The sequence below is a fragment of the Vanacampus margaritifer genome, chromosome 2, assembly GCF_051991255.1.
Source record: "Vanacampus margaritifer isolate UIUO_Vmar chromosome 2, RoL_Vmar_1.0, whole genome shotgun sequence".
Lineage (NCBI taxonomy): Eukaryota > Metazoa > Chordata > Actinopteri > Syngnathiformes > Syngnathidae > Vanacampus > Vanacampus margaritifer.
This window is the reverse complement of record NC_135433.1, coordinates 3,014,787-3,028,134: the sequence shown is the minus strand read 5'-3', so window position 1 is coordinate 3,028,134 and position 13,348 is coordinate 3,014,787. Positions and strand designations below refer to the sequence as shown.

Genomic DNA, 13,348 nt, shown 5'->3' with positions numbered 1-13,348 from the left:
CGAAAAAGAACAACATATTGCAAAAAAGCAAAAAAAGCTAAACAAAAACATAACAGGAAATGGGGAAAAAAACGAAAAGCTATACAGAGACTCACTGCTGATTGAACCCGACCCCCCTTCCGCTCTCTGTTATTTCTGTTTTGTACTTCAGGACCACCATCATTTCTGCCTACCCCTCAAAAAACGTTTCTAATGTGTATTTTCCTAAGAAAAGTAACACTCTATAATATTGCACTTATATAACATAACATTGAGTAATACATTCTTAACTCATTAACTGCCATTGACGGCTATAGACGTCAAAAATTCATTTGAACGATTTCTGTTAGTTTAACATTTTTTTCCACTTTTGTTAAATGTATGAAAACCTAGAAAAAAAAATATTGCACATTTAGAACAGATATAAAATTTGTTATTAATCGTGAGTTAACTAGTGAAGTCATGCGATTAATTACAATTTAAAAAATTTATCACCCGACGCCCCTAATATTTTATAATCTTTTCTTTTTTTTAATCGGGAGTTAACTAGTGAAGTCATGCGATTAATTACAATTAAAAAATCTAATCACTCGACACCCCTAATTTTTAATAATCTTTTCTTAAAAAAAAGAAAGAAAATATTTAAAAAAGAAAAAAAAATATTAAAAATTAAGGGCGGCAGGAGATTAAAATTTGTCATCGTAATTAATCGCATGACTTCACTAGTTAACTCACAATTTTATATCTGTTCTGAATATAAAATATTTTTTTCTAGTTTTCATACTCTTGTAAACAAAAGAGGAAAAAATGTTAAACTAATAGAAATAGTTCAAATGAATTCTTGACGTCTATAGCCGTCAATGGCAGTGAATGAGTTAATAGAATGTAAACAATGATATAAAGAAAGTCCTTGGTCAGTTTGAAGCCACTTTTTTCAAGACTTGAGTATTCTGCTGCTATTCAGCAGAGTGGCGCAGCGGAAGCGTGCTGGGCCCATAACCCAGAGGTCGATGGATCGAAACCATCCTCTGCTATTGGCGTTTCCTTTCTTTTCATATGACATCACACTGTCCGATATCTTTTCATTTGTAATCTGACTCACGTCGATGTTTACACGCTGCAATACTACTGCAACTTGTAAGAGTTTGACAGTAAACTTCAAGTGGGAGTGGCAATTAACAGCTTGAAGTAGACTTGCATTAGCGTCCTGGCTGGGACCGAAACCCAGAGGTCAAGGGGTCACAGTCGTCCTCTGCTACTGGGATATGGCTCTGAAATGATGTCATCATCTATTCATTCGCACTCCTGCTTGTGAAGTGAGTTGAGTTGGAGTTAACTTTACTACCAGGCAGGGTTATTAGAGTTTTGGAATTTTCATTTGAGTTAGTTTTGATTTCTTTTTAAATTTAGTTTTTTTTTTTAAATTTTGTTAAGTTTTAATTAGTTTTCAAGGTGGTCCTGTTAGTTTTTTTAATTAGTTTTAGTTATTTCATAAATGCTTACTTTTCATTTAGTTTTAGTTTCAGTATTAGTAATAAAAAAAAAAGTGTCTTATTTAAAAAACAGCATGGTTAGAAAAAAAATCGACTTAAAATCACATTTAAAATCATCCTCATCATGCATTAAATTAAATACCAAAGACTAAAGCGAAGGACATTTTCACTAGAATTATAGTTAGTTTTAGTTAGTAAACGTAAAATGTAGTTTCAGTTAGTTTTCGTTTTTATTTTATATCGTTAACAAAAATGTTTTTGGGAAATGTTTGTTTTTTAATAAATGCTTAGTTTTCATTTAGTTTTAGTTTCAGTATTAGTAAAAAAAAAAAAAAAAAAGTGTCTTATTTAAAAAACACCACGGTTAAAAAAAAAAAATCTACTTAAAATCACATTTAAAATCATCCTCATCATGCATTAAATTAAATACCAAAGACTAAAGCGAAGGACATTTTCACTAGAATTATAGTTAGTTTTAGTTAGTAAACGTAAAATGTAGTTTCAGTTAGTTTTCGTTTTTATTTTATATTGTTAACAAAAATGTTTTTGGGAAATGTTTGTTTTTTAATAAATTCTTAGTTTTCATTTAGTTTTAGTTTCAGTATTAGTAAAAAAAAAAAAATAAAAAAAAAGTGTCTTATTTAAAAAAACACCACGGTTAAAAAAAAAATCGACTTAAAATCACATTTAAAATCATCCTCATCATGCATTAAATTAAATACCAAAGACTAAAGCGAAGGACATTTTCACTAGAATTATAGTTAGTTTTAGTTAGTAAACGTAAAATGTAGTTTCAGTTAGTTTTCGTTTTTTTTTTCGTTAACAAAAATGTTTTTTGAAATGTTCGGTTTTTTTTGTGTGTGTTAGTTTTCATTAACTAATGCAACCAGCGCGCAATAGATTGGCGCAGCGTAAGCGTGCTGGGCCCTCGACCCCGAGGTCGATGGATCGAAACCATTTTTATCAATGACATCACAACCTCTGTAAAAAATTCAATGCTGAATTTTATCGTCGTGTTTTTACTCTGCGCATGACAAAAAAAAAAAAACATCTTGAATCTTGAAACATACTTGGAAATAAATAAATGTTTTGCTCACAAGTCAAAGCAACAACAAAAACCTCAACCGTAGGACAGCTCGTATCTTGAAAAACTTGCAAGTCAGGTCACTCGTATCTCAAGGCACCACTGTAAAAACAAAACACTGTAGCTCTGACTTGTCAATGAAATATGAATCCTCTTTGTGTGTCCAACCAATGACGAGTGAGTTGAGTAGATACGATGCATGCCAGCCTACCTGCAGCTTTTTCTTGCCTTACAACGACAACAACAGCACATGTTGCATCTAAAAGGCATCTAGTGAGGTTTCCACGACATCCAGGCTAGGAGAGGTCACCACTCAAAAGAACAACTTTTTGGCACTCACTAAGAAGAAGAAAGAAAAAAAAAATCCGGTGGCTTCAACGTGGCTGACGTCAGAGATATTAACGACGAGAACCTTGAAGACGTGTGACAGCGTCAGCCGCGTTAAGCCCAAACGGAGGCGGGGCACGGAAAGATCCGAGTCAGCGTTCTCGCGGCTCATCTTCATCGCATTTCCCTCAGGCGGCTCCTCTGACCCGCTCACTTCAGATTACAGGGCGGGCCAGCGCGTAAGTGGTTTTACGGCAGGAAGATGCCGCTCACGGTCCGATGGTGTCAATCAAGTGGGAGGGGCCGTCCCAATATGGTTGACAAAGCAAGCAAGGGATGAATATTTTAGGGCTTGTTAAATATTGACGCTGGCCTTCAATAGAAGCTTTGACAGCGCACATTGGCCAGGTAATGAGATGCCTCCGGGATGTCGTTGGGCAAAATATACTTGACCTTAAACTCACAGGAAATGAAATAGAAAGTGAAAATGCATCCCGACAGCTATTTTGCTCTCGAACTCCAATTGCAAAAATCAATACAGAGTGTCGTCGCTCCTTTTAGTGCTCTTGTGCATAAATGCCATCACAAAAACAAAGATTTTTTTTTTACAGTGACTTTACATTATTATTATTATTTCGGCATTTTTTGTGTGACATAAAAATATTTTAAAAAATAAACAGGTAGCATTTTAAAAATGCGGAGTATTAACTTAGATCATTGTTTGTTAAAAAAAAAAAAAACAACAACACATCTCCAAAAAGGGACACCCCAATCCCACCGTCTGATTCAATAAACATATCATTTATCATTATTGAATAAATCAAAGGACTGATTACGCTTCCCTGTGGTGTCCCATTGGGTGAGTTTCCATCCACCTATTTTTATTCGAATTTTCAAGAATTGCAAAAAAGAAACCGAATGGGAACGCCAGAAATTTGAAAAAGGCCCAAAATGCGCAAAAAAAGATTTTACGCTTGGAGGGGGTGGTTTTGAAGCGTATCAAAAAAAGGGAAATACGCATTTTGGCGATGGAAACAGGTTTTGTGAATAAGCGACGACAAGACCGGTCGCACGTTTTAACCGATACTACGTCACACGCACGTTTGTAGTCACAATAAATGGCGGATGATAAAGTAAGATATGTTTGGGGAGACGAAGAAACACGATTTATTTTATAATTAATTAAAGAAAAAAACCATGAATGGAATTTTCGATGGCTTTCTTAACATCAGCTCTCAATGGAACGACAAACTTGACTTCCATGCGGGAGGGAAGCCAACAAGACAAACGACTTCCGTTCAGTCCATCAAAAACAACATTCCCACCCGGAAATTTCCAACGTCCCAAAGTTCCATGTTGAAAAAAAAAAAACTAAATTTCTCAGAATTCTAAATAGATTTGTGAATAATGATGAAACTTAGATATATTCTAATGCTAATTTCTACAAAACGGAAACAGATCAAAATATACTTATTTTTTCCAGATGAAAGAATAGAATTGAATCTTTCTTTTAGTAAGTTTCACGTTTTTATAGCAATAAAACACAAAATTCTGTGGGCCTTGCAAAACCTATCAAAATCCAGTAAAACAGCCGGAGTGAAGGCGATTGTTTTAGTGAAAATGGCTGGGAGTGAATGAGTTAATAAGAAAAGAAGAATTAAATACTCAAAAAAATGTCAGATTCCAAATTTGCCAGAAAAAGAGAGACCAAAGGGAGATGAAAAAGTAAAATGTCCAAAAAGGAAGAGGAAAAGCCAAAAAGAACCATAAAATATCCATGAAATTGCCAAAAATGTCAGAAAATTGAATAAAATAGGCAAAAAATTAAATGTTTAAAAAGTAACCATAAAATGTCCAACTTGGGTCAATTTGATCCAAAATTGGGTCAAATTAACCCATAAAGTGGACCGGTCCATTTTTGATCCATAATTGGGTTACTTTTCACCCAACAGTTTTTAGAGTGTCTGTAGACCCCCCCCCCCCCCCCCCCCCCCGCCCCCCCCACTATGACATCACCTCCTTAACTCATGTGCATCCCCACCAATTGCAAAAGCTGGAGTTTATCCAAAGTGAAAGGCAGACTGCACCCCGCCAGTCAATCACATATTTTACAGACAGACAAACATCCACGCTCACATTGACGGCATCACTGAGTGGATGAAGTAGATTGAATTTCCCTTTAGCCAGTCTTACATAACAACAATTGAATTGTTCAATATATAAGAATTGGTAAGCAACAACTGAGCGGGTCTTTTTCCTGGCAAGGGTAGAAACTCCTACCTGTAGCGGACATGGAAGGACTGATCCTCAGGCCGGTCGCTAATCACTGAGCCCTCCGTATCCATTGATGTGCATAATATGAGGGAAAATCCGAATTTTGTTCCTGACCAAATGCTTGCGTTGAAAAATGAAGGTCAAAATTGAACTTAAGAGCAAAACAAAAAAAAAAAGAGTCCACTGTGCTGCTTTGCGCGTATGCCGTCACTGCCGCTCAGTCGTCCCCCCCCGGTGGCCCTCTGTGGAGAGAATACAAGATGCTGTGTGTGAAGCCTCTTTCTGACCACACGTCGCCATGGCGACGCCCAGCAAACAGCGGCGCGCGCCAGCCAGCCAGCTGAGCTGAGCGAGGCGGGACAGAGAGGCGAGAGTGAGAGCGCAGAGCGGGAATGGAAAAGGATGGCGGTCAGCACACGCCAGCTGTCAATCAAAGTTGAGGAGATGAGCTCTGGAGTCGCCGCAAGGTGAACCAGGTACGAGGAGGGAAAGGCTTTTGCAAGATTTGACCCAAAAGAAGCACTGAGACCGTCCAGAACATCCACAAAAGGAGACAACAAAAAAAGCATGTGTGAACTAGTAACGATAAGCAGGAGAGCAGAGCCAACATTTCTCCATGAGGTCATAACAAGCCGCGCCAACGTCGCTCCCCCAACGGGAACCCAGCGGCCCCGACTTCCACAAGGCAGCAGATAAGCTTCTTTCCTTTCATTTAAACCAACGCACACCGAAACATATATATAGAAAATATTCAACAATGAACCCCCACCGACAACATTTGTGCACCCATTTATGCCCCCCCCCCTCCTCTGGAACCAATCCAGGCACCAGAGCCATGTCTAATAGGAAAGTAGTAATTAATCGGTTTCAATGCTGTATCTTTAGGTGAATATGCTACAAATAAATAAGCACCTGTCCTCATTATGCTCAAGCATGAGCTGGAGCCTATTTTAGCTGACTTTAGGAGGGGGGCGGGGTCAATTCTGGAATGGTTGCCAGCCAATTGCAGGGCAAAGATACAAAAAAACAACAACTGTCAAATACAAGCAAGTGTTGTGTTAGGTGACGCTGAAATATTTGGATGACTTAATTAAGATGGATGATAAATACAAAGATGTTCTTTTTAGGTCTACACAGACTCAGTAGGGTTTCAATGACACTGCAATAATGCAGGGGTCTGCAACCTGCGGTTCTGGGGCCACATGCGGTTCTTTAGTCCCTCTCCTGTGGCTCCCTGTGGAATCTCTAAAAAATAAAATAGTAGAAATAAAAGCTTTTTTTTTTACATATTTATTTTTATTTTTTAGATAAAATATTCTTCAAATGAATTCATGATTGAGATAAACACTGAATCATTAAATATTCAAAAAGTGTCAGAGTCCAACTGTGAATGAAAATGAAAGGTAGATGGAAAGGTTTTTAAAGTTACATAAAAAAATGTCCCTAAAAGAGGAAAAGCCGAATATTACCATAAAACATTCATGAAGTTGCCCAAAAAAATGTCAGAGAATTGAATAAAGAAGGCAGAAAATAAAACGTTAAAAAAGTAAATATAAAATGTCCCAAAACAACAGAAGAAATCCCGAAAATTACCATAAAATGTACACAAAAATGTCAGAAAATTTAGAGCAAAAAAAGTTGCAAAAAATGTAAGAAAAACAAAGTATGAAAAATTACCCCCCTGCCCCACCTCAACATTTTTTTTTTTTTTTTGGATGACAAAAGGTAGAAGAAAATGAATGTCAAAGTATTGGATGCTGCATATTTTTGTGTTATGGTGCAGCTCTTGGGCCCGCAACAACTAACACTACTATTTCATTCACCACAATATTCAAATGTGTTGTGGCTCCGGACATATTTTTTGTTCTTTATTTGACATGAAAGGATGCTGACCCCTGCCATCGTGGAACCTCCAAAGTAGAACTTTGTGGACATGTAACAATGGAGGTCTCACTGTACATGCAAAAGCATATACGTAAAAAGTAGAAATGTGTGTGAACTCTAAGGGAGGATTTCTATAGACCAGGTCCATACAATATATTATGTTCATCCCTATTGGGCAAAAATATAAATCCTTATCCAAACAGTCTGAGGAGTGCCAGTGCGCACCTTTTCCGACATTGTCTGCCAAATGGGCGTGCTTCTAACCGAATAGTACTTAATCTGTTTGTTGATGAATGGCTGAGTGTGTGTGTGCGTGAACAGGTAAAACACACTCACTAGACCTTCCGCCAGGTATATCGGCACTTTTGGCCCTAACCTCTTGGCTTCATAGCTTCATGAAATGGGCAAAATATTAGAAGCACTTCTCAGTCTGATGCTGTGTAATGAACAAACGGTTACATGAATACCGTTTAAACAGTAATTTAAAATGGAGCATAATTACGGACACTTGTATGGGATCTCATTGGTTTGTGCGGGTGTACCTAATGAAGCGTCTGCTGACCCAAGATCCCAAGCAGAGGCTGATCAGTATTTATGAAAGCAATGGCCCCCTGGCACCACAAAGCGAGAAAATCCTGGAGCAATATATCAGTAAAAAGAATTAAAATAAAAAAATACAAATCATGGCATACTGACCGGTAGCTCCTTCTCACGGGGGCAGGAAATCTAAAAAGCCTGCAGGGAACATATCAATGATATCATTATTTCAGATATCAGTTTTGTCCATATGTGTCATCATAAATAACACTATGTGCTTGGATTACATTATCCCTGAATCGTACACTTTTACTGTAAATAGAGGAATCAATAATGGCATCGATTACAATAATTTAATATTGGTTAGAAAAACTATTTGTGTAAATTTCAACCAATGCTTCTTCTAACCCCCAAAAAGTCAGCATGTTTCTCAAAAGTCAACATGATTTAATACTTATTACAACAGTCGGTTGGTTGCTAAGAGTATACACATATGAAGCCAAGCATTAATAGAAGTTTTACTCAACAAATACTACGAAGAGCGAATTACTGCCTAGTTACAGTGTCAACAGTTAGCCGGTTAGCGTATTAGCCAAAAACTTACGTGAGTCGATCCAGTTCGAACAGCTCGCGTCTACTTCTTTCCTTGTTTCACTTTGTTACGATAATAAGCCCTACTCGTGTGCAAACAATAAACGCATTGCGCATAGACAACACTATTTGATAGCCATAGTTTCAATAATTTAGTCAAACTTCGACGAATAGTTTGGAGAAGGTTGTCTCTTTTTTTTTTTTTTTTGCCCCTATCGTAGTGAAGAGTTTTTGTACAAGTAGCCAATCGGAGGACGGCATTCAAAGAAAGCCGCGCCCAGGCCTCCAGTCATTGGTTCAAAAGATTTGAATAGAGCGATAGCATGACGTATTGTAAAGCTTCTGTCATTGATTCATTAAATAGAATTGAATTACGATGGAGTGACGATATTTTTTTTAATGCTTTAAATTTAAAAAAGCGCCGGGTTTATTGAAGTAATTCACTGTCTGGCTCAAGGAAATAAATACAGTAATTAATGTATGCATGTGTATGATATTCTTCATAATGCAGTGAATGTTGTGTCAAGCATGGCAATTTTTTATTAAAAAATAATAATAAATTTTTAATTTGTCTCACTCTGTACTATTTGTCTGTAACTGTGTTATTTTGCTGCTGCCTGTCTTGGCTAGGTCTCTCTTGAAGATTTTAATCTCAACGGGACCAAACTGGTTAAATAAAGGTTAAATGAAAAATAAATAAATAAATAAAATCTAGGTGTCATTTCTGCTGTCGTTACCAGGCAACCAGACGCCTGACCAGCTGACAATGCAGGTCCAGATGGACACCACCAACACGTGCAATATTAATGATGGTGCAGAAACAAAACTTGTCCAAGAAAGCATATGTCAAGACAAGAAGAGAGGAATGGGGAGAAGCTTTGCACTTATTTACTTGCAATAATACGGCAAGAGGTGACGTTTTGTTTCGCACAGGATTCTTCTTCTTCTTTTTCAGGACTTGTCTATTACTTGGGTAAGTACCAACCTTCTTAACATTGGAATGTAGATGAATAGTAGACAAATGAAATAGCTGAGTTTATGCCACGTGCAGATAGAGGACTCATATTTGGGATATTACAGTATGCAAGACTTAATTATTTATTTATTTAGTATTGTTGTCTTAATTTTATCATGCTTATTTAGATTACATCACATTTTCAATATTTGCCCCAGTGAATGAAAACATGTACTGTTACTTTATAGAGATCACGGAGTCATTCAAAAACGACATGAATAATTAATTATTAAATAATTTTCACGAGAGAAGTCTCACTTACAAGGTCTGCTGGTGGCTCATGGAGGTTGAACAAGAAGATTCCGACGAGGATGTTCGGGAAGAAGGAAAGGCAGCTTTATTGTGGGAAAAGTGCATCCGGCAGAGAATCGTGGTGGATCTCAGTGAGGACGAAAGTCTCCATCTCAGTGATCTGCAGCTTTCTTCTTTCGCTTTGTATCGGTCACAAGGAGAACGTGCCGTGTCTGAGGCCAGCATTCATTTCAGAGGTGAGTCACGTATGCCAACATTGCCAAACAATTTTTTTGGGGACAATAATATGTTCTATGCAGTCCCACTAGTCTAAATATGGTATTCTGGTTAATATTGCGTTAGTGGAATAGGAATAGTTATGAAGCAAAATCCAGTCGTTTTTATTAATATCAGAAGGCGGTAACGGTAACGACCAATCACAGCTCAGCTTCAGATAATTTCCTGAGCCCTGAGCAACTGTGATGTCATCTTCAGTCGACAGCGTGTGGCAAAATGGCCGCCAAATGAGATGGATAAAAACGGCTGGATTTTGCTGCATCACTCATATTCCACAAATGTAATATAAATCAGAATATCATGTTTAGACTAGTGTGGTCACATATAACCAATTATTGGCAAGGAATGTTTAAGGTTTACGGAAGCGTATTGCATTCACTTGAAAATAATAATAATAATAATAATAATAATTTTTGAAGGAGTTTAGTTTTTTGTGTGTATTTAAAAAAAAATTGTTTTACTGAATATTTTTTTCATAGAAAATATTCTGAAAAACGGGGGAAAACAGAAGGAAAAATTACTCAGGAAAAAAAAACTGAAAAAGGGGGGGGGCGATTATATAAAAAAAACTGATTAAGTAAATATTTATAAAAATATATATATTACTAATGTTTATTTATTAAAAAAAAAAAAAAACAGAGCACCAGCATGTTTTGATAGGGGAAAAATACTCAGAAAACAGGAAAAAAAAATCTGAAAAACAGGGAAGAAAATAAATATTTTTTAAACTGGGGGGAAAAAATACTCAGAAAAACAGGGGGGAAATATTTAATAAAATATTCAAAAGAACAAAGCTCTCCAAAAATTTGTCAGAAAAATGTGAGTTCTTATTGTGTGTGTGTGTGAATGCAATACACTTCCATAAAGATTGACTTCCTCTTTGAGATAATATGAATTTGTTCATTTCCAGATGACCCTGCTTCAGATTCCATTCTTGTCAGGAGCGAGCGGGTGCTACCATCTAAGAGCAGCATATTGCAGAAAGAGGAGCTCCTAAAGCAGCAACATGATGAGGACCCTGAGCAAAATACTAGTGATGAAGACCAGGAAGCGCTTCCTTATGATGGCGACCTTGGCAGTCCTTACTTCAACTGCATGGACAGTTGTCAGAGTAACGTGAGCGGGGATGGAAGACAAACAGCAACAAAGGATCGTTCTACACACCTTGATTTCATTTCTATTGGACCTCATGTGGAGAAAGAAGAAAAGGACAAACAGGATCAAGATTTGGCCCCGCCATGCTCTCGACCTCCAGTCGACTTTAACAAGATGTTGCTGCGGCATTTCTCCCAGGAGGAGTTGCTGCAAACCGGAAGGCTGATTGAAGCCGAGACCCTTCCCGAGGTCTCGCTGCTGGACAGCGTCGATGACCTCCATTGTAGCTTTTCAACACGCAACAACACGGCGGTGATGAGCAGCGTTTCTGACACGCCTTCCGTCAGAAGTTTTTACAGTGATGGCAACAGTGCAACAAAAGGAGAACGTTTGGAGGAGGCCGACACAACCCCCGGTCACGACGAGAGTGTCGCAACACCAGCAAAGTGTGAAGAGCGCCAAGTTCACATCAAAGTCTCGCATTTGCGCAGCAAGTCCTTCGGCGAGATCAAGTACGGCCAAGGTCAAGTCCATTACCCGCTCCCTGACTTCTCCAAGGTTGCCCCTAAGGTCAGAATTCCAAAAGGGCCCAGTGGTCCAGTCAGGCTTGTTCCGCAAGTCCCCAGTCCCATGATCCGAGCCCAGTCCTCGCCGGGAATGTTACAGCTGATCAGCAGGGTCTTGGAGGATTCGGGTCTTCAGCCTGCAGAGATGCCTCAAGTCCTCAAAGGCACGCATGACCAGGCCAGGCATCACGTACAGGTACAGAAAAAGATGAGTACAAACAATTGATGCCCTTTGAAATGTATTGAAATGAAAAAAAATATATTATCATTATTTTTTTTGCAACCCACTAAAATTCTGGGAGGAAACGGGGGAAAAAAATCATGAAAAATGGAAATTAAAAAAATATTTTTTTTTTTTTTTGTACTATTATCCAGGAATATGTGTATCCGAGGGTGCTTAAGTAAAATTTTATTTTGGGGCCCTCTATTTCTGCCAGTAATATTGATATGATCATGGTTGAGTTTTTGCTGTTCTAAAAATTGTTTACCAAAAATAGGGCATTGTGATTTCCTAGGAATGCCTTAGGAGTGTTCATTTGTATTGCAGAGATTTATAAAAAATAAAGTCTTGCATGTTGATATATGTATGCATCCCACATTATTAAACAATTATAGTATTGAATATTATTAGTGATCATATAATTAAAGGTAATTTGAATAAATGTGTTATTTCAGAAGTGTGTATGACACTGGTGGCCCTTTTGCATAAATCAAGAAGTAGCTCTCAGTTTCAATAGGGTTAGTGACCCCTGATCTAGCAAAACAAAAAGTAAGTAAGTAAATAAATAATTAAATGAATGAATAAATAATTAAATAAATAAATGTAGTGCATATTTGCTGTAAGTTAATTTTGGCAGCAAGAAAAACAAAAATGTGCAAGCACTTAAGTAACTTAATTGCAGTATAAAATAGAGACAAATTACTTCAAATGTACAAAAGCAAAATGTGATTCATTTTTTTTTAATAAAATAAAGATTAAAATCTTGAACGAATACTTGAATTATGATGTTAGTGAATAGAGGTACATGAAACGAGGTGACAAAACTGGTAAAATAAATAAATAAAATAAAACAATGTAATAATGTGCAGAAGCTTTACTGTAGTTAAAAAAAAAACTAAATCCAAGCATTATATATATATATATATATATATATATATATATATATATATATATATATATACTTTTTTATTAACTTTTTTTTTTAATCATCTATTTGCTGGGTTTTTTGTTTGTTTTGTTTTCTGGTTGCATCTTGCTACCAAGAAAATATTTTTGAAGTGAGTTTTGCGGCGCAGCTTCACTTAGACAAATGTAGCCCTTTGCTACCATCTTGTGGCAACTGTAGGAAATTACAATTTTCAGTGGGGATTTACTCAAGTTTGTTCTTCATCAACATTAGGTGCGTTGTTCGCTTATTCCTTGGACCACCTCAGGCAAGAATAATGTTTGTTTGTTTTTCATTTTCAATCTTCATCTCTTCAGGCGGAATATGATCAACTTCTGGCCAAATATGCCAGTGCTGAGAATCTCATAGAACAAATGAGGTTAGGAACTGATGTAAGTACATTTGAAATATGTTAGTTTTTGTTTGTTTGTGGTGATTTGGTTCTTTATTGAACATATAAACGCAAAGAAAACACATTATGAGTCTGAAATATAAATTGAAGTAAAAATGAAAACAAGAATAGGAAGAAAGAAAAGAGTTTATATGTTCAAAAGGGGTTAAAAAATATATATATATATTTTTTGTTGTTGTTGTTTGTTTTACTCTCCACATAATCTGCTTTTACAGTGTTCATCAGACGAGGCTGACCCAGGAAATTCCAGCGAGAGTGGCCATGTTGAACCAGCAGCTCCTCACATTCCAGCACTGGGTAAGTTTCTATACGACATGCGATATTACGACGGGACGGCACAGGATGATATACCGCTTGTTTCCATGGAGACAAACGGGGGTCAAGTGACACGATTCTG

General features: G+C 37.0%; 1 protein-coding gene and 1 non-coding gene across 10 annotated transcripts in view; one reads left to right on the top strand and one right to left on the bottom strand.

Annotated features, from left to right (window-relative positions):
- Window positions 1-13,348, bottom strand: part of gpsm2 (G protein signaling modulator 2) — a 94,574-nt gene that overhangs the window by 12,403 nt on the left and 68,823 nt on the right. Inside the window, exons 1-3 of one of the 9 annotated variants that reach the window (XM_077555953.1) lie at window positions 8,183-8,377; window positions 7,738-7,776; window positions 5,164-5,399 (exon numbers count right to left, since the gene is read on the bottom strand). The exons of 2 other annotated variants lie outside the window; for them this stretch is intronic. In XM_077555953.1, the coding sequence (XP_077412079.1) occupies window positions 5,164-5,228 (65 nt within the window). In that variant the 5' untranslated portion in view covers window positions 5,229-5,399; window positions 7,738-7,776; window positions 8,183-8,377. Of the gene's footprint in view, window positions 1-2,767; window positions 2,997-5,163; window positions 5,534-7,737; window positions 7,777-8,182; window positions 8,378-9,446; window positions 11,656-13,348 lie in introns of those variants that run through there. 6 more of the 9 variants (XM_077555960.1, XM_077555951.1, XM_077555952.1 and 3 more) reach the window with 6 other exon arrangements.
- Window positions 942-1,013, top strand: trnam-cau (transfer RNA methionine (anticodon CAU)). Its single transcript has one exon. It is a non-coding gene; the product is annotated as a tRNA-Met (tRNA).